Genomic DNA, 23,553 nt, shown 5'->3' on the forward strand with positions numbered 1-23,553 from the left:
TGGACTTTAGACTCAGTCAGACTTAAACAACATCACTTGAGACAAGTGACAAACCTGAAATCAGTAGCAGTAACTGGGTGCATCCCATGTAATCAGATGTGAAATGTTTGTAGAGTACCACTTCAGCTAACATTATATATAACAGCTGTATGACGACTACTACTACTACTACTTAAACAATAAAACTAAGGTTTTAGTGTTTAATTTTATGATACTTCATGGCACATTTATTCTGACTAAATATAATTACTATATCTGTTACACTGTGTTTTAGTACCCAGTACTAAAGGACTTTACTTGAGCAGATATTTTCCATTTTATTACTTTACCTCAGAGGAAAATATTGTACGTCTTAATCAAGTATTTTTGTCTCACAGCTTTCGTTGCTTTCATTTTGAACACCTTTCCCGACCAAACTTTTAATTTCCTGTTTCTCTGAGCTCATGAAAAACTACATGTGGTTCTCACAGGACAGCACTACTACTATTATATAAAGCAATGTCACAGAATCTGATCTATTGGAGTAGGTGATATAATTTCCTTAGGGATTAATAAAGTATTCGGATTCAGATGAATTCCTTAACAGTAACGATAATTAACATTTCAAAATGCTATAGACACTTTAACTTTGGATACCACTGTTACAAAATTGTTGATTTATTCTTATACCTTTAGATAAATATGGTATTGAAATTTGCACAGAGTGGTGTGCAAATGAATTTAATGAGTACTTCCTCCATCACTGCACTTCTTGCAAATCAGTGTCATCTTGAACTATATGATGACCCTGCTGTTATATAAGTCTGATACTGAATGTCAAACCTGTGAGAGCTCGTGCTCATTGCACAGTAATACACACATTTCCCTCGGCTGTGTCCCTGCTGCACGATATGACTCATAAAGGTGAAAAAAAAAAAACCCAACATTGCTTAAAGGAGCTGTAGCCAGTGAAATGATTAAGTTTCACACTTGTCTGTATGCTGAGCGATGGGGCAAGATATTGGCATGGCAGCGTAATGTGTTGCTTCCGATTGCATTACTTTATGGAGGCACTGCTGCCAATCTTTTTTAAAAATTTAAAATAAACAGGCAACCTAACAGGTTACACCCCGATCCTTACCCACCCACCAACACCACCACCAATTTAAGGTCCTCCCTAGTTCATGATTCCTTTTAAAAAGATATCAACTAATTCGTGATAAAGAAAAAGCTAACATGACAAACACACCTCAACAAAGCAAATTCATAATTTGCTTTGATATAATTCATACATTATATCATGAGTGCAATGCAAATGCTTTATTGCAATTGTGGAATGATAAGGACTGTTTCCTGATAGCACTGAGTTCTTCTGGGAGTACCACTATTATTTGCAATGATCTTGGATCCCAGCTTAATCTACTTCCCTGGCGCCTATCTGGGTGCTTGTTCTGACATCTAAATCACTCAACTGTGGATTTTTTAAAAAAAAGCAACATTATGTTGTTCATTAACCTTAAGAAGAGTATTTTTTCTAATTCCTGTAAATTTTTTGTGCCATTTTTCATTATATGTATATATATATATATATATATATATATATATATATATATATATATATATATATATATATATATATATATATATATATATATATATATATATATATATATATATATATATATATATATATATATATATAATGTAATAGAAACTAAAAAGAACAGCAACCGAATGAAATATGCGCTAATTTATATTTTAATTAAAAAAAAAAGTGTATTTATATGTTACTGCTCTTAGTTAAAATGCAGAGTTACCATTTCCAGGCACTAAGCTTTCCCTCCGAAGCTGTTTACCCATACATGAAAAAAAGAAAAACACAGGCACATGTCAGCATCCTTGTCTCGGTGGTGATCGTTGTTTCCACTACACTGCGCTTTGTGTGATGGAGGCGTGAGCAGCGACAAAGACAGCAGGAGGAAACAGTGGCCTGTATGAGGGGTGATTAGTGCCCCAGGGCCTGAAAGGAAAAGAGGAGAAGTGGTTCCCAGAATACCCACTCTGCCTAATGGAGTTAGTGGCATGTGTAATGACGCGTCGTCGTCAGATTGCGGCAGTGTTCAGAAGACAAAAAGCAGGCTGTTCTCTTTTCCCAAGCAGCATGCCTGTTATCAGCGCTGCAAAAAGCTTATGCCCTGTGGGTGAAAGCATAGGATATTAACAACAAAGGTCCCTTTAAATGCAGCATTTCCTAAACATTATATGTGTAACTAATTTAGTGACCACTTTTTTTTTTTTAAATGTGACCACAGTGGTGTGGTTGGCAAACTGTTATGGAAACATGGACACAAACACAGTAACACAGACAACCACATCTGCATTTGAAAACATTTTTCAAGCAAAAAATGCAAAACTTTTGATGGTTTCAGGTTCTTATTGCATAATAGCGAATAGGGTCAAGTGTGGCATTGACTCCTCAGTTCAGTAGCATTTGACAGTGTCTCATTGGGCTCTTTCTGTGAGTACTTTCCTAGATTTTCTAATGGACCTAGCTTTTTATTGATAATACAAATAATACAAACTAAAGTATTTATAAAATATTTTATAAAAAATGATACATATGCTAAGGCTCATTTCTAGTTGTCATTGGCCAAAACTGCTCGATGTCTAACGCAGATGCCTCGGGATCGCATATTTACTGTTTACAGATGACACGGTACTGGCTTTATGGAGCGAAGACCTTCAGCTCATACTGGATTGGTTTGCAGCTGAGTGTGAAGTGGCTGGGATGAGATTTAGAAACCTCCAAGTCAGAGGCTTTGATTCTCAGCTGGGAATGAGTGGAAACAGCATCCTAAGCTGGGAATGAGTCGTTGCCCCAAGTGGAGGAGTCTGAAGATTTTGTTCAGGAGTAATGAGAAAGTAGATTTACAGTTGGACCTCCTCAATGCAAATTTGTTGTGGTGAAGACGGAGCTGTTTTCCGTAATATTTGTTGTCTGTAGTTATTCATTTACTTGTTTACACACTGCCTGATTCTATTGTGTTACAAAGAAATATGGCCAACAGGCGATGCAGCACACCCTCTGGTGGACAAACTATGCAATCTCAACACTCATGGAATGCTTCTTCCATCTCTTCTTTACTTTTCAAATTTTAATTTATCAGCTGTTATAAATACCATGTCAATAGATAATTGACAAATATCTACCACTGGTCAGTAATATTAGCCAACTGATAAATCAGCGGGGTTTAGTTTCTAGCCTAAACACTGGTGACTCGTGGGTCTGGGTGTCTTCTTGAACTGTAGCCCCCTGAAGATACACAGTAAAATTAGTATTATTGATATTTAACCAAAAGAAATGAAAAGTACAATTCAATTTTCAAATGATCCAGAAAGATTTTGGAATTAAGTGCCGACCTCTATTATGTACCTTTATCTTTCTAGATGTTTATCAAAATTTATATACTTGACTAGAGTCACAATTTTCTAGATAAGATTTTGTAGGGTTTTTCTAATTAAAGAATACAAGCTAATATACAAATCACTTTTAATTTTTTTATTTACATTTTTATTACCACTGCTTTCCTGTGGGCTGTGGTTGATGAGTGCTTTGCTAAAAACATGGCAAATAAGTTCTGCCACTCCAAAAGCTTTACATGGATCCAGCACTTCTTCTTATCAAAATCCCTTATAATCTGGATCCATTCATTCCCATTAACAGTCCCCACCCCACCCTGCTCGCACTCCTCCTGGCTTCTTGTGGCATTAATCACACCACATACAGAGGGTACACTCCGCGCGGTGAAAGCTATGACTCCATGTCTGTGTATGAGGGAGGATGCTCAGAGCGAACCCATCCTTCCCAGACGCCAGTGCGAAGAAACAGTCTGCGCGTTGTTCTCCGCTCTGGATGGTACTGGGATGCATTTTGGAAGAGGGGTCGGGCAGCAGCGACCCACCAGCATCCGAGCCTGACATGAATCACAAGTAAAAGAGCTCTTTCAAGCAAGTGAAGAGCACAAGTCCGCCGAGCTGCACTCGGGCTTCTCACAGCGACATTTTGGACCTTTTGGACCTACCTCGATTTGTTTGTAAATACTCAAACCAATCACAGAAGACTTTAGATGGTCACTGAATCAAGCCTATTTTAATATCTTTTCTAATTTTCTTTCTATTTGTTTTTTTTTTTTTTAACGTTTTGGGTGGGGAGTTTGGTTTGTGGGGAGTGTGTGCGTGGGATTTTTTTTTTCTTTTGTCAAGCGCGAAGACAAACTTCTACCATGGCACTGGTTATGGAGCCCGTGAGCAAGTGGAGCTCTAGTCAGGTGGTTGACTGGATGAAAGGTAAGGCATCAGACGCGATGACCATTAAACTGCTGCGCTGCAGTGAATCGCATGTGTGGTGTTGCGCTGAAATGCATTTCAACACGGACTGACTCGAGATGCCAAAACACCTGCTGAGCCTCGGGGTTTCGCCTCGTCGCCTTGCAGCTTCGGGAAGCTTTTAATCACAGCCTTAAATCAGTTAGTCGATCTTTTTTTTTCCCAAGCACTTCTAGCTTGCAGACGTCTTGCCCCCCCCCACTCCTTTTAAAAAGAGATGTTCTCAGATTCAAACAGCTCTACACGGAAAACCCATCTATTGTGTCCTGCGGTGGTCATTGTTAACATAAGGCTGCCTCGCAGATGGTTGTAGCGGAGATCTAGTAATTACACACGAATGATTTCCCCTCTCGCTGGATCTGGGTGCAGAATCTGTGTGGAGGAGGAAAGAAAAAGAGAGGTTCGAGTTATTGACCAGGCTTTGCATGTGCACAGAATAAAAACAGAGCTGGGAGAGCAGTACACTATCAGAGCTTGTACAGCCATCTGTGATATGTTTATCCACAGATGCTCAAGTCATTAAGAAGTCACAGCTGACTTAGATGAGCTTCTAGTAGTTTCAAAACCTCCCAAGGGTACCTAAATCCTGAGGCCTATCATAAAGATTATTCACTCAAAAACAAAACAAAAAACAAACATAAAATCCCAACAAAAATCACTTAAATGCGAATCAAAACATTCTTTTTTCTTTCTTTTTTTTCATTTTTCAGGGATCCTCCAGCAGAATAATGAGGTTCAGTTTGGTGATGAAGCACTTTTAAGATTTTCTTCTTGAGAGAGAGAGAGAGAGAGAGACTGTGACATTTAGACTGAATTGAGGGCTGGAAAGGGGTTAGATAGACATACAGTTGTTGTTGCAATTAATTCATCACCCGCTAGGCTCAGTACAGCTGTCGGATGAGCGGCTCCTTTGAGGAAATTTGTCCGCTTATTCAGGCTCCAAAGATCTATAAATGTCCCAAACAGCTGTGGAGGATTTACTTCCACAGACTGTCAGGAATACTTTCAGGGCACAGATTTCTCATTAGCCATGCTGCTTTTTTGTCTGTTTGCATTACAAAGTTGGTACTTTGAGGGGAAATGTGATAGAAATGTAAGAGGAGACCTTAAACTCAGTGGGAGGACGTGATCTGCCTGTGTATTTGTCTTTTAACTCACATAAGCGCTCCTGCGATGTGTGTTGTTTTTCAAAGCCACGTGCTCACGTGTCAGGCAATGGCCTGTTTCAGATGAAACATACACATCCATAGGCCTGCATCTTTACCGCCTCCACACACACTCACATATGCACATACACACAGGCGAACATTATTATTCTAAGCCTGTAGGCCTTTTCTGCTGGCTCAGATATGTCATGATTGCAAGGATCAGACGGTTTTTAGTATGAGTTGTATATTACAGATTGTACCTCAATCTGATGTGGCCTTATAAACAGGCTGTTTAGGAGTGGATGCTTGCTCAGAAAGGAAACAAGATCCATGTGCAGCTTTATTTATAGAGACACACAGGGATGATTAGACGCTGCGATGGGCTGAAATTGAATGTCCGCAATAGTTTTAAACGAGATTCAAGATGATCTGTAAATACGCTGGTGGCACAAGTGAGGTATGTAAAGAGCAAGGAGTGGAGATTGGAAACGAGAGAGGACTCTTCAGTGCCCCACATCTGACAAGTGGAGCAGAGACAGTTCTTGTGCCTAGAGCCCAGTAATGGTAATTTAAAGTGAGGGAGTGAGTGGCACGGAGAGACACTGAAACAGAGGAAACGATGGGGTGGAGGGGGTTTCATTCTTGTCTCGCATCCATTATCGAACCCGGAGGACTGGCAGCGTTTTGTCGTTAGCATTCACAGGTTCCATTATTACCATACCCGCTCCGTGATGTCACAGGAGGCCAAATAGGGGCACCCCGTGACCTTCCCACAGTCCCACTCTCCACCCCCTGTTAGTGTTTTGTGTGAGCTAGACGCTTTATTCCCAAGCTGCTTTAAAGAATAGATCCTCATCACAAAAGCGAAAAGAATTCCAGCTTGACTGGAAATTGGTTCTTACTAGGTGAAGGGTATCAGTGCAAACACATAAAATATGTGCATTTCATTGCAGTGTTGCACTTTGTACCGTCTGGGTGTTTTTAAAGTACAAACCTAAAGCAGTTTTAGGATTATCTGCGCATGAATATATTTGTTGTCTTGCAATGCATATCAGTTTTTATCTTTCAGTGCAAACCCTCACTGTCTTCTTGTCTAACACAGACGACGACAGCGATCAATGACAAGTCAGATCAACACAGATCCGTAATAACAATGCTTAACCGCCCTAAAGAGCTCTCTCCCCTTACAATGCCAGTGAATTATCTAGAATGGAGATCATAATGTGTCAGCGCTGTGCTTTTAATTTCTCCACGGCGTGCCTGATAATCTGACTGACATGCAAGAGACAGGAAAATTGATGTGGCTGAGATGTCTTTCCATTCCACCAAAAAAGGATTTCTATTGCACATTGTTCTTTTGCATAAGGCTTTCAGCAAAATATGAAACAAAACATGGCAGATTTCAATGGAAAAATAGAGAATAGAGAATATTAGTGCCATTTTGTGCCATGTTCCCCTTTTATTTATAGTAAAAATCATTTATACAGCACATATTCACAAGATGCTTTATAATGTCATTTAGAAATGTGAAACGCTCTGGAATTAGCTGATAACTTCACCAGCTCAATATCTCATGCTAGCATGTAGTCACTTTTTGCAAACTATCATGTTCTCCCTCTTCTTATTTCTTTATATTACCCCACGGTCAGCGAGAAACCCTGCCAAAAAACCTGCTTTGTGGTTTCTATGGCAACATGGGGAATACTTCATTGACATGATGAGTCTCAATTAACTTGGTAAAGAGGCTCATTAGTTAAGCCTTTAAATGTTATGCAAAACCATGAAACTCCCTATGTTTCCTCTCGACCGTTTAGCTGCCAGCTAAACCTGATCTGAATGCTTGATGGGGTTGAAGCTTAGCACTGAGACACATGTATATGATTGGTCCACTGCAATAAAAAGACAAGACGAGGAAAGAACTAACCCTGTGTGTGTTAAAGAGAAAGAGAGTGAAAAGGGAGAAATAGGGCCTGAGAAGATTAAATGTATAGGAAAAGCAATACAAAAGCTGCTCCATTGTAGCTCATTTATTAATGTGTTTGCTTGATCTGAAAGTGAATAAAACATAAATGAGTAAATGAGTTTCTAGGAAGCCTGAGGCAGAAACATCAATTATCAAATCAAATTTCATATAGAAAATAAATCAAATTGTGGTTTCGTTTATGCAACACGATTCTGCATGCTCGATTTGCAACATGATTTACATCATCGGGACACAGTGCAGCTTCTGAAGTAAATACTTTCATGCATTACAGAGACACGCCATCAATAACTGCGGCAGTCTCCTGATTCTTTTCAATGTTTAATGCTAACACCTCGAGAACCAGTGGGTTAAAGTTAGAGTTGCTTTTATGCACTCCTCTCCTAACCATTCAACCATATGATCAAGTCCTCAGATCAACCTTTCAAGTTCAAATCGCACTCCGGGGACACGCTGTCATATTAGATTATCATAAAAAATGCGACAGACTTAAAACAGTCTATACAAAAACTGGCAAAGATGATCTTCAGATCAAGCCTAGTTTTTTAGTTTAACTTTTCAAAGGTACTGGCATAATTATTAGCTAAACTGATAAACTGGAAGTGAGATCTTACCTCCTCAATGCTTTGATCAATCAAAACCAAAACCGAGCGTGGTACGTGGACTCCAGAGCATGTTTGCAAATTTGTGGCTTTTACCATTATTTGGGACTCCAATAAGCAGATGCCTCTTGAATTATTAGCCTTAAAACTAATTATGAGACCTTTCAACCTAACTGTAAGATCGTAAGGCAGTGGCAACATGTATTTTCTTCAGAACAGGTGTATGGACTTTGCAGTCCTTCCTTTGGTTGTTCGTGAGGAAAAATCACCACTGGGGATGTGCAATAAGCAAAAACACATTTTTCCAATCAGAGCTCACAGCCATGCTTTTAACATGATCAAAAGAAGTTGCCATGGGGACTGTTAGGCCCCCTTATCACCTACTGAACTGCTCGGCCCCCTCATCACGGCTTGAGGTATTTTTTGAAGGCTTTTCTTGGGATGCTTTGGTAACGGACTTTGGTTTTTTTTGTAAGTTTTTGATTTACCCTGTGTATATACTTTTTAGAAAACAGTTTCTAGTCATACATTTCAGGGTGTCTGTTGACGCAGACAGAAGTTACAGAATCACTTAGTTTGTTTTTGTCTGCTGCACTTCATCAACTGTTTCTCCAAAAGATTTCACACCTGCTGCAGTAGCTGAATATGTAAAACAACTCGAGCACACCTACATAGCTTCTTTCTAGCTGAAAGCGTTTTCTGGTTTGAAGCTGAAAATGCAGATCAGAAATGTTGACGAGGGGGAGTGTGTCAGATTTCTTGTCTTGACACAGACTGCTTCACACTCGCACACAGCAAAATACAACCTGTGCTCACACTTTACAGATTTACAGCACATATTCTGGCAAAACAAGTGATATCAAGTCCTGTTAGAATGCATAATGCAAACAGTGGTTTCACAAGAAATCTGAAAATCTGATGCAGTCTGCAAATAAAAATTCATGCTTTTGAGCTGTGCTGAAAGTTTTCTTGTCCTTTGTGTTCCCCCAAGGGCTGGACGACTGCCTGCAGCAGTACATCAAGACCTTTGAGAAGGAGAAAGTAGGGGGGGAGCAGCTGCTGCGTATCACCCACCAGGAGCTGGAAGATTTGGGAGTATCCAGAATTGGCCACCAGGAGCTGATACTGGAGGCTGTGGACTTACTCTGTGCTCTGGTGAGTCCAAGTTTCCCACACCATCTTCCCACTACTTTCTACTGTCACTTTAGAAAGTCAGTGCTGTCGGATGAAGTTTCTGTCGAACATTTGGCACCTCTGCAGCTCTGTGAAATCATTTAACAAGTCAGTGAAGATAACAAGTTACAGAATAAAGATATTTTCCAGTAAGCAGTTGATATATTTAGTAATGATGCAATTTCTATACTGTTATTATCACTGCAAAGACTGTCAGTTGACGAAATCAGTCATTCCAGGAATAAGTGGATGTAGATAGGATTGCTTTAGGCCCCAATTTTTAAACATCACAGCAAATCTACCAGAGTTACTAATCTGGCCAAAAGATCTTCCACAGGCAAATCTTACAACTGTCGTTAGTGTTGACATGGATTACCGCTTCATCCCGAAGGGATTTCTGCTCTTAGTTCCCCAAAACACAAGTTTTGTTAGTGTCAGCATGATAGATTGCTGTTCTGCTGATTTGGCTAATGTGCAGCTGGAGTAGCTGGAGCATAATATTTATTCTCCTTATAACATTCATTCTGGATGTTACTGCATACAGAGTAGAGACCTCGACTTGTTTCTAACACGAGAATGTAAGATTTAGTGGTCAGTCATGTAATGGTCAAATGAACGGCATTAAAATGAACGAATATATACTGCAATCATCAGAAGCATGCTACAGATTAAAAAATGCACTGGAAGCAGATTCTGGTGTCTGTGTGCAAATATGTTACATATAAAACTGGGGACTCATGAGCAAATATATCCCTGGAGCGTAAAGGGGGTAAAACAGAAGGCGATTCGGCAGCGGCACTAGCATGTCAGACGGAGAGATGGGAAGTTATGTAGCTTAAATAGACCACCAGATCAGGAAGGTATATTTGGTATATGATGCAAGGAGAGTGACGCAGAGCAGCTTGAGCTGTGTTTCTAAACTAGCTTGGAGGCTTTGCTTCATTTAAGGAACATTTTTTCTTAAATGGAAGTTTTCCCAGGATAGCTGTTCCCAAATGTTCTCTTTTGTCCGTCAATGTGAACATATTTTTAGACCCTACTTACTAAAAGTGTCCATATTGGTGCTTAAAATTTGCAGTGAAAATGTTACAATTTATTTACTCTGGAAAACATGATTTGATTGATGAAGTAATTTATTATTGTTTTTTACTCTTTTACTTACTCTTAGATTATTTATAAAATAACTGTTTGATTGTTTGAAATAAGGGACAAATACCGTTAAGCAGTTTGTACTGATTATGTTGGGGTTTGGAAACTTTTCACTTTATATAACAGGAGCTACACGAAAGAACTATTTGGTGTTGGATTGGATGCTCAGTGGCTCAGGTGTCTAAGGGTGAATCATATAAATGCTTTGCATCTAATTGAGAATACTTACTCTGGCCATGCTGTCCAGTTTACCACAAGAGGAAATTAAAATGTAAAGTCTTTTTGTAAGGTGTCTTTAGCATCTAGCTAAATAATTTTCTCTCCTAATAATTTCCTTTATTTTGAGTTTTTTTTATATTCACTTGCACATATAATTCCAGTATTTAATTCAAATTTTCTGTTTTTCAACCAAAGAAAGTTAGACTGCAGTAATATAAAAGTAAAAGATGGTAAATGATAAATGAGAAGCAGAAATAACAGAGACAAGGTGCAATAAAGTTTGTGTTAACTCTTGAGATCTATAGAAAAAATGGGTGGAGATTACCAGACTAAGGTCACAGATGCAATCTGAATCTAAAGTCCACTCATCCTGCATCGCTGCACGGGGGGCCCTGCTTCAGCCCTAAAGCTTCTTACGTAACTGGGATTTAGTTTTAAGTCTCTCAGGCACTGCTGTATTAAATATGATTAGTGGCCCTCCTGCTGCGCTCTCCCCTCCCAAGAAACCCATGACACGATAGCTGCCCATAGGCCTACACGTGCAGTTAGCCGCAAAGTGTAATGAGCGCTCAACGATGCTCAGGCGTGCAAAGTGACAGCTGGTTTCACACATTTTCATCATATGTGGAGCCTTTCTGTTGTGGAGCGTGGTGGGCTGGTCGGCTGTAGTATTCCTATTCATAAAGCGCCATCAGAGAACAATTGGTTTCTATCTCCAGGCTGGGGATATTCATGGAATGTGTCACAGTGAAAGCAAACACTGACAAACTGGTCAAACACAGTGAATTTACTTTCCTCTCCCCTCTAGAATTATGGGCTGGAGACTGAGAATCTCAAAACGCTTTCTCATAAGCTTAACGCATCTGCCAAGAACCTGCAGAATTTCATCACAGGCAGGCGGCGCAGTGGCCATTATGACGGCCGAGCCACCCGCAAGCTGCCCAACGACTTTCTAACTTCAGTGGTGGACCTCATTGCTGCTGCCAAAAGCCTTTTGGCGTGGCTTGACAGGTGAGATTTGCAAAAAGATGAATTTAAACATTTGCTAAGTCATGTGTAAACATGTGGACGCACACTGTGAAAAAGGGTCCCACAGAGCTGTGTAGATTCAGGTACTGGTCCCATTTACAACTACACACACACACACATAAATACAGGGTCACATGGACACATATTTATATGCATACTGGGTATATTCTTGCATACATTTCCTTAGATTCGTTGTAGATGCAAACTTACAACCGTGCTAATTGCAAGCAAAAAGATATAATAATAATTTTAATTAATGTAACATTTTTTATTATGTTGGTTTGAAATAACACACACCAAATCAAATATATAACTCTGACATCAAACAGGAATGAGACACTCCTGTTTACATGCATTGGTACATGTAGTCTGATTTGTTTTTTTTTAACAGATACAGACTGGTTTTGTTTTTCTGTGTAATGTCCATGACCAATCATTTGACAAGAAAAGATGAGTAAAAGTCTTATATAAGTAGATTTTGACAGGGTGGCCAAAAAGACACCGAGAAAGTCTATTTATACGTCTCTTTATCCTTGCTTCCCTGTGGGATTGTGCCAGTCTGTGTGTTTGTGTCTGTTTGTGTTTGATGAATTTGGAAGTTCAAAGCTGACAACGTTCAGCAAAAATAACAAAGTGATTTGCTTTGCCTTTCCGCCATTATAGCTGACATGATTTACAGCATTCATCCCAATTAAAATTCACTAATCCGTGTTTCATTTCATGTTTGAAAATGCTTAATTGTTGACCAAATTGTACAAATAGAAACGTGGGAGTCGAAGCGGCATTTGTTGACTGTGGATAGGACGCACTTGTGAGGTTATTTGGAAAAAGCAGAACAGCAACTAATAATCTCTGCTCTACGTCAGCTGCTCTCGGCCTCAGGAGAAATGTGAATATTATTAAATGTGTTAAAAGCATTACAGACGTCACATTCCAAAATAAAAACCCCAAAACAGACTAACATAGGCAGAAATGTGAGGAATCCTAAAATGTAAAGGGAGAAACGCTGGTAAAAAAAATATGGAAAATTTACCAGTGACTGAGTCTCAAAGGAAGAATGATCTAATGGTTCATTCCAGGTGCTCTTTCTTTTTCAGATCTCCATTTGCAGCAGTGGCAGATTACTCTGTGACCAGAAACAATGTTATCCAGCTATGTCTTGAGCTCACTACAATTGTACAACAGGTAACAAATATGAAATGATTTATTGTATCATATCCTGTTGTACTGTATTACTTCATAGTGTACAGAGCAAACTTGGGATCATCACAAAGCTGTCAGAAAAAAGGAAGCTGATCCATATTAAAGTATAATGGCAGAATTGGAAAAATACCTGGTTCTTTAGTAAATGTGCTTATGATTTTTAAAATGAAATCTCAAAAATTTTACTTCATTCCCTGGATACATTTAAAATCTTTCTAAACCTTAAAGCAGATATACATTTACACATTTTTTTCCCTTTCAGTACATCCTGCTTTTTTATTAGTTTTAGAATTTGCAGCTGTCAGAGATAATGAGAAGCTGAAATTGGACTTGACTACTTCACAACTTGTTTCTCATATGTCAGATATGCTTTCATGTAAAGCAGAATCCTAATTAGAGCCACCTCAAAGAGTGACCTAAAAATATATTCTAAAGTGATAGAAAAGATAGATGCTTATCATAAACTGCAGTTTCATTTTATTGTATCTTGGTCTGTCAGTCATATAGAGCCTCTAAAGATCAGTTAAAACTAAGAGAACTGTACAGGTTTTAGGTTGGTCTCTGTGGAATATAATGTTTATATAGAGTTAAGAGAAAAATTAAAGTGGGAAAACATTAAAAGTGAGCGTGAAAGAGGGCAAAAGGGAAAATAATTGAAGGCTGAGAGAGAGGAAGACTGGCAGAGTGAAAGAGAGAGGGAAAGATGTGCCTCCGCATTGGTGATTCATTTGTTTTGTGTTTGTGCCTGCCTGTGTGGGAGTGTTGGGGGTTATAGGTGCCAAGCTGCTCGGTTTTTGCTTATATCCACCTACAGCAGAAATGCCAATAATAACTTCATTTTGACAAATTCTCTTGAGGTAACAGTGCTTTCTGAATATTCCTCAGGACTGCTCTGTGTATGAAACAGAAAACAAGATCCTGAATGTGGTGAGTTTGAAATGTTGTTCTATCGAAGAAATACTTAAACTAATATGTTCAAGCCTGAAGATTGTATTTATCCCTAACGTGTCCTCCGCAGTGTAAAACACTGTCTGAAGTGTGCGACCAAATTATCTCGCTCTCCTCGGATCCCATGGTGTCCCAGTCTGCACATTTGGAGGTTGTGCAGCTCGCCAACATAAAATCCACTGAAGGCTTGGTAAGAGTGACCCTCAGACTCTCAGAATCACACCCATTTTGGGGAAATGGGTTCAGTTTTAATTATCCAGCTCAGATTTTGTATCTCACTTTTTCAAGACTTATGAAAACCATGAACAGATTAACTAATTACTGGCTTTAGTCTAGATTTGAAAGAAATTTTTTAAATAATTTTTTTGGTGTAGCTTCAGAAACCCAGCAGAAACATTCATGCTGCTTTATTATAAAGTAATAATAAGTATGTAATAAATTCTTATTTTTTTCTTAGTTTGAAAAGATACTATAATAAGTCAACAAATAAATTACACATTTTATGTAGACTACATAGCTGATTAACTAATAATTACAGGAAAGGCAGAAATTTGTAGGTATTTCTTAGGAGTGGGTCATCTATCACACAGTAATCCCAGGCATACATACCTCATACTTCACTATACATAACAAGGCGTACATAACAAATACACATAACAAATATTTCAATATACTTTTCACAAACTTGAAATATACTTAAAATATCAAGATGTTAAATTGTTTTTCAGGTTTGATGAACACAGGGAAAAGCCAAAAAAGTAAAGTACAAAACTTACTAATGTGAATCGTACTAATGACGATTAAACAGCATGACAGAGTATTTTGTTTTATACAAATATGGCATGTGCAAATTCTCTTAAGCGTTTCTCTTACTCACTGCAAACATATTTCTGCTCAAGCCCAGTACTAACTTTGCCTGATTTTCCAGTTAAAGTTTATATAAATACAGTTTTCTAATGGAACAGCACACACTTACTTTTTGAAGCATACAGAGGCTATTTTCATTAAAGGCTTGGTCAAGCCTGACTACAGCTATATATATATTTGGTTATCTGTACATACCTGTAGAGGCATCAAGAAGTAGGCATACAGTTTTTCTTTTGATTACTTTTTTTTGTTATATCTATCTCTGGAATTTCAACTTGGGGATGATAATGTCATGTCAAGTTTCCTGGGAATGACCAAAATTGCATTTCAAAGCACACAGAACATCTGAAATATGGATTGTAGATTTTAAACCTTGCGTTCTGCTTTTCAGCGCGATATCTAATCTAACTCACATTAGCTGACCCCAAACTAGGCTTTGCTAAGCTGGTGGGCATGTGAGTCAGTGGATAAAATGTGACAGAAAAACAACATATTGACCATATTCAGATGAGTGAAATGCAAGCAAATAGAATACAGCAACTGGCAATTCTGTTAGCACTTACTTTTAGGATTGTATATAACTGTTTAGAAGCAGAGAATACTTTTCTTGCACTGTATATAAACGCTCCCCTTTGTTGGACTCCATCTTTGCACTGACCTACACTCGGGCACAAGCTCCTTGCTTGGAGCCACAGTGAAAGCCCCACCCCCCACACACAAACGCTAGCATTGGGCATGGAAGTTCTTTCATCCGTTCAGTGAAACCTGAACACAACAGTGGGTCAAGTAGCCTAAAAATAAACCTCTTCCACTCATCTTGAAGACTGGCATGCTGCTTCTACGTTTCTGCGTGTGACTCGGTGTGTGTGTGTCACATAGTTATGCATGTATTTTCATGCATATCTGTGTGTAAATAGTTGTGTGTTTGTTTGTCTTGTACTTTTGACCCCTTTTAGTGAAAGCCTTGAAGGTTTTTTTTTCTTTTTGCAGCGCCAGACTAAAAGTATTTGCAGATAAACAATCATTTATCTTTGATTTAATCTGCTTGCGAGGGACTCGTTACATGACATAAGTTTGCAGAGTGTTCTGTGCATTTAAAGAAAGTGCACCCGTGTGATATTTTATGACTTTCCTCTGGTTGTTTAAGACTACTGAGACAAATTGAGATGTGTATAAAAGCACTTTCCCTCTCAGGCTTTCACTGAGTAAAAACCAAGATTTTCTACCAGTTTTGCACCACAAGCAGATTAAAACAAATGGAGATTTGCAAATATGGAGTAGTCTGTACTGCAAATGACTGCGGGGCTGAGCTGAGGTGCAGATGATGCCGACTCCTAATGCTGTGCTTTACAAGGCAGTCATTTACATATCTGCTATATTCCCACAGGGCATGTATATCAAATCAACATATGATGGTTTGCATGTGATCACCGGCACCACAGAGGGAGTAAGTGCAAATGTCTTTCTGCTCACCTTTGCAGAGTTTCACCTCGTTCACTATTTACACTTTACTTGAATCAGAGCTGCTTTTAATGACTCGGTCTGTTTTTCCATCAGTCACTGGCTGACCGCTGCAAGAAAATCCATGCTGGAGATGAAGTCATCCAGGTCAATCATCAGACAGTGGTATGGTCGTTTTCTTTCTCTGCCTTATTATTATGTTGTTTTTAAAAGAAAATTGGTGTTATTTGAATTTGCATGTTATTTGCATTGCATTTGCAGATTATTTATACAAATATTTGTTTAATTTTGACACTTTTTACATGCATAAAGAAATTATGAATGCATGCTGTTGTTTTATACGCTCCTGGAGTTCAGTGGTTTTATGAGCCACTGCAGCTCAACTGTTATTGTCTAGGATACTGGCTGTAGTGTCTCTTGTAGTAGTTTTTGAGGGCCATCATGGGGTCAGTTGGATTTTCTGTTAAAAGCAGATCAAGAGGTACCTGCTTCAAAAAGGTAACTTGTGCTAGCGAGAGTTCTGTTTTCTTTCCTAGAAACTAGTGGCACACACAAATTGTTTTTCTTGATAATTAGACCATTCTTGCTAGTTGCGATGTACCTGAATGCAACTACCAAATTTTAGCCTTCTTCTTCTTTTTTTTTAATAGATAGCAGAAAAGAACTGAAAAGCAGATGGGAAATGGAAATAATAAAGTGTATAATCCAGGCTCCAAGTGGGGATGTTTGCTGTTCATTCTTTTTATTTCAATACATGGCTTTTTGACCTCAAATTGTTCTCAGCTGTCCCCAGATTCAGCATGAGCACTTATCAGCCAAAGTAATTGCCATTGTTTCTGTCAGTGAGAGGCATAACTGCACAAAATGTCTGTTTCTGCAGCGTACACAGTGTGATGAGCAGAAATGAAAGGGAAAAAACTTTCAACTTTCACTTTTCCGTAGAGTGGAATTTAAATATAGCACCCTTTGTTTAAAATAATTGCTACTTGTGTGTGCAACAGCGAGATTTATGATAATTACACAGCTCAAGTCAGATTCATTTCAGTCAGTCAAGTCACCCTCTGAATGCAGCCATGTTTTGGAGAAAAAGTGGAAATGCAGAGTTGATTTTCATTTTACCGAAGCATGCGTCAGTCAGAGTCATGCTCCTCGTGGGGCACCAAAGGAAAATGCAATGTATTCAAACAAAACTTCTACGGAAGCTATTTTAGCCTGTCATGGTAATGTAAATATTAGCATTACATAAGCCCAACACAGAAACAGCTAATTGAAATAGGGCCTTGAAGTATAGTATAAATGATTTGAGTGATTTTGCAGACTGATTTGCAAGACATTCTCAGCTCTTTCTAAACAACACGATTATGATGTATTGGTTGCCCGAAATTAGTATGTGGGGTAGGACTGAGCAATAGGTGTTCTCGAACAGAGGATGGACTCTTGCAGCAGCCTAAGTAGGCAATACATTACTGCAGTAGAGTTACATGCTGAGCTAAAACTCCACTGTTACTCATAAACATTGCTTAAACCAGCTTAAACATTGTTAATGCATTTAATTTATTATGGCACAGCGTAGAGCAACTTAATTACGGCTGATTGTTCACAAACGTTCCTTTGAGGGTTTAGAGAAACTGCATTGAACTAGATTTGTCTGTGATGGCCCAGATTACTGCCACCATCTCTTCTTACAGGAAAATGAGATAACAAGTCATAAAGAAAAGTTGTTAAATATCTTAATACTCAAGGACGAAAACACCACCAAGTGAAAAAAAAACAAGGCATGTTATAAATAGTTGAGGGATTTATAATTAAGGCAGCAGGGAGTACTCCAGCAAAAAGACACAGAGCAGAGTTCACTGGATCTGAGCATCTTTTTTCATAAGAAGTGGATGTAGAAATGGCAGCTAAAGCAAACGAGTTACATCAAAGGAAACGAATGATGAAAAAAAAAATGCTCTGCCTTGTGATTAACTTGAAAACATGTAGAAAGACCTAAGGGTTTGCTAATTTGTAGGTTATTTTGGTGGTGTTGTGCACACAGAAGTAAATAACTCGTGACAACAGTGATAGAGTCTGGTGCAGGAATGGCCATTAAATGAAAAAAGCTTCAAACACATAAAATATCACATACACTATGGTACATTTTTACATTTCAACGCTCACGAGTTTTATCTGAATTTCCAGTGAGATGAAACAAAAGGAAGAAACCAATGACTTGATGTTGTATAAGAAACACTTTAAAGCAGAACATTTCTTTACCAAGTAAACAGCTTAAAAAGCTGAAAATCAGGGATTTACTGTTTTAAATAAACACTTTTTTTTCTTCGCACAGAAGAACATTTTTTTCTCTACCATAGAATAAAGAATAAAAGCAAAGTGTCTGTCTGTCTGCCTGTTCAGTCAGTCTATGTCTTTAATGCACTTTCTGTGAAGAATTTCTGTGTAGTGGCTGTAAGGGTGAAAAATTACTTGGCAAGGAACAAAGTGATTGCCAGGTCAGAGGCTGAAAAATGTCTGGTACTTCAGGGTGCTTGAAATACACGAGACACACTGAAAATTCAGTGCGGTTGACCGAGCGGGAGAATTTTTTATTTTCCTCCCCAAACTGGACCTGGCATATTTGGTTCAGCAGCAGAGAGTGTTTCTCTGGGCGGGATGTTATTCGTGCCAAATATCATTAAAACTGGGTTAAAGAGTATTTACATGGCATGCAGCTGTTCGCAACACACAACATCAGGCTGTAGCACAACATGGCAGGAGGCGTGCAAGATGCCCTGAGGCATCCAGCTTTGCATTAAACATCATCATCAACATGAACCTCAGAGGGCTGCAGGCTGTGCTACAGTTGTCAACCATCAGGATCCATGTGCATTACCAAAATAACAAAGTAACTGCACCTCAAATAAAACAGCTCGCATTTTCTGGTGAACTGAACTTCAAAAAAAAAAAAAAAAAAAAATTAGACATAAAGAAAATGACTTCAAATCGTGAATGGAAACTACCTGAAATACAGACAGTTAATAAGAAGACTATATGTGGCATTGTTACACTGAAATATCAGCTTCTTATGCCTCCTCTCTGAAGATAGCATGACTGAAGACATTATGTTTTAAGCCCGCATCCTTCCCCTTTTCATGATCAGACTGTCAAGGCAAGGCAAGTTTATTTGTATAGCACAATTCAACAGCAAGGTGATTCAAAGTGCTTTACAGAGACATTAGAAACAAAAACAAATAAAAAGCATGATTTAAAATTGATTAAAACAAGCAAACAAACAAACTCTCAGGAATTTTTTGAAGAAATATGTTCAGGTTTGGTCCAGCTGTTCATTTATAGCATGTTTTTTAATCTGGCTCAAGAACCAATGAGCCTATGCCATGGTAAGGGGTCTATTGATAGCCCATCCATTTGTCCAACCACAGCTCATAAGACTCACGTCTCCGCCTAAAGTATTGGTCAGAATTTAAACAAACTTACACACAATGATCACCTAATGGGTCTTCACCCACACTCTTCTCAAGATTAATGTCACCTTTGTCCTTTTTACAGTCATTTTAACCTGTTAATTGTCATGAATCTTGAACTGGGTGAGCTACTAGTATCACTGATGTTCTGGTTGGATCCAAAACTCAAAAATTGTTACAATTTTCACATAAATGTCTAATAGTATTGGATAAAGTAATAAAGTAATGGACAAATGTCAAATTTAGTCAAGTTTTTCTGTAAAAACTCTTCTGGTTATTATTCAGGAACATAACCCTGGAACTTAAGGATACATTACAACCATATTTAAATATTGTTCAGATAACAAACTTTAGATCCGACCTATTAAATTCTATAATGATCGCTACATATATGAGTCTACAGAGACAGATACTGCAGCATGAGCATCTGGTAGATGAAGGTGAATTTTTAAAAATGTAATAGATTAACAGTCCATCAGCTAGTTATACGGAAATTTCTGTGTAATAGTAAAAAACTGATTACATGATGACTGTTATATTCTCAAATATTCAAAGGTAAACTTCACTAATACATATGGCAAAAAAACAACAAAAACAAAACACTCCCTGTTTATTTAGTCTAGGCAATATTTCCCGTTATTTCTGCAGTCTAAGGCATTAAAATGCCCGTGTGGGTTGAGGAAACCCTTATCGAGCTATTCTTGTGCACTAGGTGGGCTGGCAGCTGAAAAATCTGGTGAACTTGTTGCGTGGAGATCCTGCAGGTGTCACCCTGACGCTGAAGAAACGCCCCCAGAGCACGCTCACGTCAACCCCTGCTCTGCTGAAAAACATGAGATGGAAACCATTAGCTCTGCAGGTATGATGACTTCCTTCATGCTCCGCAGATATAGCTTTCATTCATGTCTCTGTGTGGCTGTTGATGTTGTTCGCTTGTGTTCATCTCTGTGCCTGTGGCGAATATAAACGTACAAAGCTAAACACCAAAAACCGCGATCACCCTAAAATGGGTAGAATATAAAATGAGAGTGTAACATGAATCCGCTTGTAGAGTAGCGTCCAAACTAATCCACCTGACTCCACCCACTTTGTGATCACAACTTTTGACTTTAACACTATTTTTTATCAATAATTACATGTTTGTAATGCACCTTACAAATCTCAAACACTCTTCTTTTGACTAACTGATGTCCAGCATGATCCATACAGATTTTGACATTTCAGCCCTAAGTGGCATCTGTTGTCCTACTTCAGCCAAACCAATTACAATATTAGGACCGTGTGCCTGCGCCAGAACGGGTGGAAATGAGAGGGAGGTGTATTAAAGTAGTCCAGCCTTTCTTTGAGTCCCATTCCAGAGAAAATGTTTTCTCCCCCTGAGGCCCTGAAGCGCAGTGCTGCTCAGCCTCCTCCCCCTTCACGTCCTCACATTCTTCTTCTCCACCTAAATCGAATCTGCTATGTCGCTGGCATTTTTCAGGGGCAAAAAAAAAAAAAAAAAAAAAAAGCCAACCAGAGACTGTGGTGTTTTCTGATCTGAGCTGTGACTAAAATTTAAAATGTCAAGGTATTCTGCTAAGTTATTGAAAAGAACATTGCGCGGTGACTCATATAATGGTCTTATGATGGAGCACACAGACCACTCAGTGTCACATCTCAGCTATTGGTCAGCGCTGAGTTTATGCAGCATAGTTTGAGCAATGTCTTATTAGTATTCTATTGTTGAAAAAGCTTTTTTTTTTGGAAGTCAATGATTTCTTGTGATTGGATTACATTTCTCCGACTATTCAAGTTAAGCTGACGATGTTGCATATTCTTATTCTGACAATACATTCGGCAAATTTATTTTACATTGTGGTGCTTAAACACAAAGGCATGTTTTCTTTAGAAAACAGTCTACTGTACATAACAAGCAAAGTAGGCTACGGACAGATCCTCCTTGACCTGACTAAGAGGGATGACTAGACCGCACGCCAGCCTCTCTTCCTCTGTGCACCAGTTAGAACTAAAGCATCAGAAATGTACAGTACACAGCTCATTTCATGGTTGAGATGCTCAGCTGCACAGTCTGAACAGAGTGAACGCTCCCCGAACTGACTGACTGAACTGCTGTGAGCTCCAAATTTTCATTGTGTCGGTCCCTGTAACTGTTTCTCTCGCTCTTTCTCTCTGTCTGCCTTTTTCTCTGTCTTTCACACATGCTCACACATACACATACACTCACTTACACACAGCCAATCTTCCCTCAGAGCCCCAGCAGCAGTGTCGCTACGCCGACCAGCACTTTAAGCACTCCGTCCAGGAGGAGTAGCTGCGCCCTGCAGGACCTCTACATTCCCCCTCCTCCAGCAGAGCCCTACACCCCCAGGTGAACGCAGATGTAAAACACAGAAAACTTTGCTTGCTTTGCAAAAGGTTTCCTACCAGAGTTTTGTGTGACTACAGGGCAGTGTTTTTATGTGCACATTATGTACGACACAGTCATGTTATCTTATTTACTGAAGGTGTACCGTTGTATCAACAATGGCAGTGAGAGGAGGGGAGTCTGTTTTAAAAGATGTGAAAGATAGAGGTGAAAAACGATGAAAAATATGTGAATAAAAGAACAAAAAGGAATGCACAGTTCATATTTTGAGAAATCTTTAATGTAAAACAACCACTGACTCATTAATTACACCTTGCTGGTGCCAGGTTGGACCCATTTGTGCCTTCAGAACTGCGTTAACTCTTCATAGCATGGATTCAACAAGATGCTGGAAATGTTCCTCAGAGATTTTGGTGCATATTAACTGGATGATATCACACAGTTGTTGCAAACTGCAAATCAGCTGCACATCCATAATTTGAATCTTCCCGTTTCACCACAACCCAAACATGCTCTGTTGGCCTGAGATCTGTTAACTGTGGAATACATTTGAGTAGTCAAGTCGTTGTCATGTTCAGCAAACCAGTTTGAGATGATTTGAGCTTTGTGATGGGTGGGATTGTGATTGGGTGGTATCCTGCTTAAAGCACCCATCAGAATCATGGTGAGCAACAATACTCAGGTAGGCTATGGTGTTTAAATGAGGCTCAATTGGCACTAAGTGTGCTAAGAAAATATGTCCCACACCATTACACCAGCAGTAGCCTGAACTATTAATATAGCATGGTTCCTTGCTTTCATGTGAGGTCTGACCCTACTAACTGAGCAGAAACTGAGACTCATCAGAGCATCCAATGTTTTTCCAAGTCGTATCCAATTTTGGTGAGGCTGTGTGAACCGTAGCTTCAGTTTCCTGTTCTTAGCTGATTGGCAGAGGCAGCATGTTTTGTCTTCTGCTGTTGCCTGTCTACTTCAGGGTTTGATTGACCTCTTCCGCATACCTTGGTTTTTAAAAAGTTGCTATTGGCTCGATGCGCACTGGCCATTCTCCTCTGGCCCCTGACAGAGGAGAATGACATCAATATGGCATTTTCACACAGAGAAGTGGTGCTCCTTGATATTTTCTTTTTTCCGTACCAAATCCCAGCAGATCAGCAGTTTCTGAAATTCTCAGATCATTCTGTGTGGCACCAAACAGCCCTGCCACATCTAAAGTCACATAAATAATTTCCAATGCTTGGTTGGAACTTCAGCGCGCTCTCTTGACTATGTCTACGAGTCTTAATGCATTAAGTCAAAGCCATGTGTTGGCTGACAAAATGTTAGGTTTCCCCAAGAAAATTGTTTGGTGATTTAAATTTTACCCATCAGTTTGATTTGTCAAAACTTTTCAGCCTAATTTCACCCATTTTTTGCCACTTTGCCACTTTTTGACAACTTGTAAATACATAAAAAGAGTAAATGATGCCATGCAATGAAATTCACAGGATTACCCATTTCAAATAGGTTAGTTTGCTGCATTCATTGCTATTGAATGATATCAGTCTGAGTTTTCTACTACAATATCTAGCTATCTATCTAT

The 23,553-nt window shown here is 39.0% G+C and overlaps 1 protein-coding gene across 3 annotated transcripts in view; it reads left to right on the forward strand.

The window, feature by feature from the left end:
- Positions 1–3,788: 3,788 nt before the first annotated feature.
- Positions 3,789–23,553, forward strand: part of LOC102785239 (connector enhancer of kinase suppressor of ras 2-like) — a 31,241-nt gene continuing 11,476 nt past the window's right edge. The window contains exons 1-10 of one of the 3 annotated variants that reach the window (XM_087847203.1): positions 3,789–4,326; positions 9,088–9,251; positions 11,446–11,648; positions 12,746–12,851; positions 13,755–13,796; positions 13,888–14,007; positions 16,072–16,131; positions 16,242–16,310; positions 20,319–20,465; positions 21,841–21,974. In XM_087847203.1, coding sequence (XP_087703329.1) covers positions 4,263–4,326; positions 9,088–9,251; positions 11,446–11,648; positions 12,746–12,851; positions 13,755–13,796; positions 13,888–14,007; positions 16,072–16,131; positions 16,242–16,310; positions 20,319–20,465; positions 21,841–21,974 — 1,109 coding nt within the window. In that variant the 5' untranslated portion in view covers positions 3,789–4,262. The remainder of the gene's footprint in view (positions 4,327–9,087; positions 9,252–11,445; positions 11,649–12,745; positions 12,852–13,754; positions 13,797–13,887; positions 14,008–16,071; positions 16,132–16,241; positions 16,311–20,318; positions 20,466–21,840; positions 21,975–23,553) is intronic. The other 2 variants (XM_087847204.1, XM_087847205.1) reach the window with 2 other exon arrangements.

Source organism: Neolamprologus brichardi, chromosome 10, assembly GCF_056152115.1.
Source record: "Neolamprologus brichardi isolate AB-2024 chromosome 10, ASM5615211v1, whole genome shotgun sequence".
NCBI classification, from domain to species: domain Eukaryota; kingdom Metazoa; phylum Chordata; class Actinopteri; order Cichliformes; family Cichlidae; genus Neolamprologus; species Neolamprologus brichardi.